Genomic DNA, 6,256 nt, shown 5'->3' on the forward strand with positions numbered 1-6,256 from the left:
GCCTCCCAGGGCTAGCTGGAGAGGAGGGACCAAGTGTAGCCCTGCCGGCTGTGGATTGAGGGGCTTCGTGTCCACACCCTGGGTCCTCACTTTGACTCTGCACCCTTCCTGGGGCTCTATTCTCTGCAGATTCCCAATGTCCCCACCTTCCCAGGACCTGAGTTGAAAGTGTTAAGCACAGCAGCCCAGATAGTTCTGGACTTCATGGGCTTGCCAATGAGGACGCATCTTAAGGATCCTACTGTTCTGGATGGGTCTTTCCATCACGCTCATTCAGGTTAATCACCATCATTTCTGAGAGACTGATTCTCCCTACCAACCTCAGAACTCTGCGCCGAGACCAAGTTTCTTAGGTCTCCGAGAAGCCTGAAGAATAAGTGAGGCTATGCTAATAGGCTAAGCCTAACAGTTCTGAATTCCTCTGTGTCTGAGATCAGAAGGGAGTCCTGTCCCAGTCACCACCATCCCCCATATTCTTGCGTCTTGCTCTCCTCAACCCTCCTACCTGGGGGTCTTGCTTTGTGTGTCTTGGATTAAAGGCCTTTGGGGAAATTCCACATCTCTACAAACTCTTCAGCTATGTTTGCTCTGCAGTGCTACAGAGAATGGGCCCCTGTCCCAGGAGTGATGGGAGATGGAGAAGCTATAGTCCAAGGCAGGAGTCCCAAGACAGGTGGTAGTCCTTTAGAGAGAAAGAAGTAGATCAATCTATCTCCTCAGCCACGTGAAGATTCTCACGTCATTTCTGTTCTGACAGGTTTACTTTCTACAGGGAAGAGACTGTAAGGATGACATGGAGACTCCCTGGTCTTCAGAGGTTATCTAACATGGCCAGTGTACACGCTTATACTGTCCCTGAATATTGTTTTTTTCACTTATCTATGAGTAGTGAGTAAGCGATACATATCGTTGGTTAAGGATACCTGGCATTCTTACTGCACTGGCTACACATTTTGATCCAGGAGCTTGAGCACAAGGGCAATCTTTTCTATCACCTAGGACAAATTATGGAGTCCTGAGAAAAGCACTGAAATAAAAGATACAGGGTGGGGACTTTCCTGGTGGTCCAATGGCTAGGACTCCAGGCTCCCAATGCAGGGGCCCCCGGTTTGATCACTGGTCAGGGAACTAGACCAGCAACTAATATCCAGCACAGATCAATAAATAAATAAATAAATAAAAAGAAACAAAGAAATGTCAAATGCTAAAAGTGCTTGTTAAAAAAAAAAAAAGACAAGGGTATGTCTCAGGTTGGGGGGGAGAACAACAGTATGTGTGCCAAAGTAGTTCAGAGCAGGAGTCTATTGCCTGCTGTCATTTACCAGCCTTACGTATTTAAGCACAAAACCAAACTTTATGAGCCTTGGGCTCTCCACTGTGAAGGAAGTTTGATAAGCCCTTTCTTGTCAGATTGCTGGAATATAGGTATTTATGGAAAGCTTCTGTCATGGCGCCTGTCTCTATTGAGACATTAGGAGCAACAGCAGTTATTAGTATGATTATCTTGACCTCAGATATTACATCAGCTGGATTTTTTTTTTCAATCTATCAGATGTCAGAAACTATGAAGCGTTCCAAGTGGGAAAAGACAAGACCTAACCTCCCAAATCAGCCAAAATTCAGCTAAGCAATGAAACCAAAGTAATATGTTCCCTCTGACCCCTCTTTACCCTGCTTCTTTCTTGTTCTTCGTGAAGTAGAGAGTATCTCAGCCTCTTCCATAGAATGACAGCATCTCTGAGAAACTATCATCAATGCACAGAGGCTAGGACTTCTTTTGACTAAACATCACCAGTACAAGCATGAAGACTTCTGAAGAGCAGATTCTCAATGGTTGTGTAAAAGAGCCCCGAATAAATCATTTGCTGTAATTTATATTCTCAAACATTCTTGAAAACCATAAAGCATAAGCAGAGGCAGGTATGTCTCTTTTACATTTCCAAAGAGGGAGACTAACCAGAGAGTAAAGCAAGCCAAAAACTGTAGGAATTTCAGCTATCTCCCTCACAATGTATTAATGTTCTGAGCCTCTATTAGTGTGGTGTTTTCTGCATTTCTAAGGACACTCTTATCCTTAACTGATGTTATTCTCACCCTGGATCACAAAGGTGATGTGAGGATTTCCAATATTTATTTGAGAAAACAAAATTTTTGCTCCTTAATTTGACAAACAGCAAACTGTGTGTGACCCATGTTATTCACATACTTACATCATGAATCTAAATGGCCTTTCTGTTGAAATATTTTAAGAACTGAAAACTGGGGGAAATAAAGTCAACAATTTATTGATGCATATCAGGAACACAGATTGACAGGCTTCTCCACCGACAAAGTGAACAATGGGCTTCAGACCACACTAAGGGCGAGATGAGCGGCTGGATTTGGCCCTGGGGCGCGCAGTGGCCGAAGCAGAAGGCCTAGCAGCGGCTGAGGGTACAGTGCCAGGCCGGGCTGAAGCAGAAGGGCCAGCAGCGGCTGAGGTAGAACTGCGAGGCCGGGCTGAAGCAGAAGGGCCAGCAGGGGCTGAGGTAGAACTACGAGGCCGGGCTGAAGCAGAAGGGCCAGCAGCGGCTGAGGGTACAGTGCCAGGCTGGGCTGAAGCAGAAGGGCCAGCAGCGGCTGAGGATACAGTGCCAGGCTGGGCTGAAGCAGAAGGGCCAGCAGCGGCTGAGGTAGAACTGCGAGGCCGGGCTGAAGCAGAAGGGCCAGCAGCGGCTGAGGGTACAGTGCCAGGCTGGGCTGAAGCAGAAGGGCCAGCAGCGGCTGAGGATACAGTGCCAGGCTGGGCTGAAGCAGAAGGGCCAGCAGCGGCTGAGGTAGAACTGCGAGGCCGGGCTGAAGCAGAAGGCCCAGCAGCGGCTGAGGGTACAGTGCCAGGCTGGGCTGAAGCAGAAGGGCCAGCAGCGGCTGAGGTAGAACTGCGAGGCCGGGCTGAAGCAGAAGGCCCAGCAGCGGCTGAGGGTACAGTGCCAGGCCAGGCTGAAGCAGAAGGGCCAGCAGCGGCTGAGGGTACAGTGCCAGGCTGGGCTGAAGCAGAAGGGCCAGCAGCGGCTGAGGATACAGTGCCAGGCTGGGCTGAAGCAGAAGGGCCAGCAGCGGCTGAGGTAGAACTGCGAGGCCGGGCTGAAGCAGAAGGCCCAGCAGCGGCTGAGGGTACAGTGCCAGGCCGGGCTGAAGCAGAAGGGCCAGCAGCGGCTGAGGTAGAACTGCGAGGCCGGGCTGAAGCAGAAGGGCCAGCAGCGGCTGAGGGTACAGTGCCAGGCCGGGCTGAAGCAGAAGGGCCAGCAGCGGCTGAGGTAGATCTGCGAGGCCGGGCTGAAGCAGAAGGCCCAGCAGCGGCTGAGGGTACAGTGCCAGGCCTGAGTGAGGCAGAAGGGCCAGCCCTGGCTGCACCTCTGTCTCCGGTGCTCTCTACCTCCTCTCTCCAAGCCTCCTCATATTGTGACAGGAAGGCTGTATGACCTGAGTCCTTGACCTTGGCCAAAAACTGCAAGACTTTCGTTTTGCTGATTTCTGTGAGCAATTTAGGACCCCACAGGAACTCATAGCGAGGGGGATCGCTGCCGGGCACCTGGCGGTACTCAAGATACCCTTCCCGCACCAGATCTTCTGTGATGAGCTTCCTGGGCTCTCCAAAGATGAAGTGACTTCTTCCATCATAGATGCCCAGCATATTCAGGAACTTCCAGATCTTCTCCTCAGGGGCGTGGTTGCCATTCAGGTAGATGACACCCAGCAGAGGCATCAGAAGACCATTCTTCGGCAGCCCCCAGTCACCTCTCATAGACTCACTGTCGCTGAGATCTAGGTTGCTCACCAGGGTATAGCAGTGACTGTTGGGCCTGACTTCCTTCAGCACCAGGCCAAACACCAGCTCCATGCGCTCAGAGGCCCTGCTAAGGATCTCAGGGAATTGCTCCCTGTACCTTCTAGTGACTGCCTTCAGCATTTCAGACCTCTTAATGAGCGCCCTCATCATATACTTACACAGCATGTACTGTACCAACACCTCTGCCTTCCAGGTCAGAAGATCTGTATGAGAGCTCCCAGCAGCAGCTGAGGCCTGGGAGGAATTTTCCCCTTCCTGAACTTGGCCCTCGGCACCTACACCAGATCTCGAGCGTGCTGCGCGCCCGACACCAGATCTTTTGCGTACAGCACCTGCAGCAGCACTGGTGGTGCCCTGGGCTCCCTGAGGCCCCTTGGAGATGCCAGCAGCAGACGAGCTTGAGGGACCGCTCTCTGTATCAGGAGGGGAGGAGGAGGTGGTCTCTTCTCCCCCAGATGTGGTAGCCTGATCATGAAGACCCTGGGTCTCAGCCCGGGCCTGGCGACGTTTCTCACGAGCATGGTGCTTACTCTTCTGCCCACGAGGCATGATGGCTCTGGTCAGGGAGCGCAGGCACGAGTCTGGGCCAATAGACAGGAGGTGTGGGCACCTGGAGGATGGAGAATGAGGTGACATGAGCACCTTAAAACAGGGAGATTCCGCATTGGCTTAATCAAAGGCCGCCTCTGCAGGTGTCCTTGAGGACACTGCCCTAGGAACCCACAAGGCTCCTGTTGTCCTGCTCAGCCTTTCCCCACACAATCCCACAGAGGAAGAATAGAAGCCTTACTTTTCCTCTGCGACCTCTCAGCCCTGCTTTGGATTCACTCAGGTGCCAGCAGGTGCCAGCAGTGGGGTTCTCTAAGTTCTACTTCAGTGTTATCACGTCAAGTCCTGGTGGAACCTTGGCACTCTTCCCTCTGCTACACTGATGCCGACACTTTAGACATCCCCATGATCCAGAGGTAAGTGAAGGGATGCCTCAGTCCACCTCCCTGCCAGGAGATAGACAACCAGTGCTGAGAGCTCATTAGGGTCTTTTCTATCCTGAGTTCATTGGGATCATCATGCAAGGTCCTTACCTTGGCTCCTTAAAATGTTGGGCACCATTATCCATTTGCAGGCTGCTGTCCGCACCTTCAGACTAGGTATTTCCCCTCCCATAGAGTTCGTATAAAACAGTAAAGAAGGTGCTGAGACTCACAGCCCTTCCCTGAGATTTCCTGGGCTGAAATCCGAGGGCTGGGATGGGTGCACTGAGTACTCACTCAGGTTCCTATTGAGCTCCTGGTAGAGAAGCTCAACTTTCCCCTGAAGCGATGACTGCTTGATAGTAAAAGCCAGTCACTCCGTGTCCCAAAAGCAGGAAGTGAAGACGACCTTATCTTACCAAACACGGTCTCCTGAGAACAAAATCTGGTGCAGGCAGGTTGATGTCCCCGTGGACCCTCACAAGATCCCAATTCAAGGTCTAAATATTCTAAATGTTTTAGTCTAATATATTCTTTTGTTTCTGTTTTCTCCTATATGTCTTTTTGGAAATAAATTTATTTTTTACAATATTACAAAATGAATTTATAATATTGTACCAGTTTCTGCCACACATCAATATGAATCAACCATAGGTTTATCTTATGTCTCCTCCATCTTGAAACTCCCTCCACGTCACACCCCTCTTAAGTTATCACAGAACACTGGCTTTAAGCTCCCTGGTCATAAAACCAATTCCCACTGGTTATCTATTTTCCATATGGTTATATGGACCTTTTCAACGTTACTCTCTCAATCTGCCCCTCCCTCTCCTTCCCCCACTGTGTCCACGAGTGTGTTCTCTAGGCCTGCATCTCCAGGCTGCCCTGCAAATAGGTTCATCAGTACCATCTTTCTGGATTCCATATATATGCATTAATACATGATATCGGCTTTCCTCTTTCAGACTTAATTCACTCTGCATAAAAAAAAACTAGGAATAAAACTATCACGTGAGCAAACAATGCCACTACTGGGCATATATCCTGAGGAAACGCTAATGGAAACAGACACCTGTACTCATGTTCACTGCAGCAGTCTTTACCATGGCCAGGACACAGAAGCAACCAAGGCCTACATTTGACTCATGACAGGGTGGAAGATTTCTCCCTCTGCTGACCACTCCATTAGACCAAGACCCTGAAGTCCCCATTAGCCCACAGTAGGAATCGACATGTATCCTTGAGGTCTCCCAGGGACGAAGACAGGGAGATGTGGTCCGAATGACGTGGTGTGGAACATCCACAGCCCCCAACGTTCTCACCATCCACCAGGAAACTGCAAACCCTCCCTTGCCAACTTGAGGCTGCCCCCACTGACCTGGTCTCTCACTTCCCTGAGATGTCCCGGAAAGTGTCATGTCAAAACGCCTGATTCTCCCAGTCCTGAAAATAGGAC

General features: G+C 50.4%; 1 protein-coding gene across 1 annotated transcript; it reads right to left on the bottom strand.

The window, feature by feature from the left end:
• Positions 1–2,417: 2,417 nt before the first annotated feature.
• Positions 2,418–4,378, bottom strand: LOC128069623 (melanoma-associated antigen B2-like). Its single transcript, XM_052662745.1, has 4 exons — positions 3,254–4,378; positions 3,091–3,206; positions 2,803–2,979; positions 2,418–2,499 (listed from the first exon to the last, which is right to left on the bottom strand). Exons 1-4 carry the CDS (start codon positions 4,376–4,378, stop codon positions 2,418–2,420), a joined length of 1,500 nt encoding a protein of 499 aa, XP_052518705.1.
• Positions 4,379–6,256: the final 1,878 nt, after the last annotated feature.

This window comes from Budorcas taxicolor, chromosome X (assembly GCF_023091745.1).
Source record: "Budorcas taxicolor isolate Tak-1 chromosome X, Takin1.1, whole genome shotgun sequence".
Classification (NCBI taxonomy): domain Eukaryota; kingdom Metazoa; phylum Chordata; class Mammalia; order Artiodactyla; family Bovidae; genus Budorcas; species Budorcas taxicolor.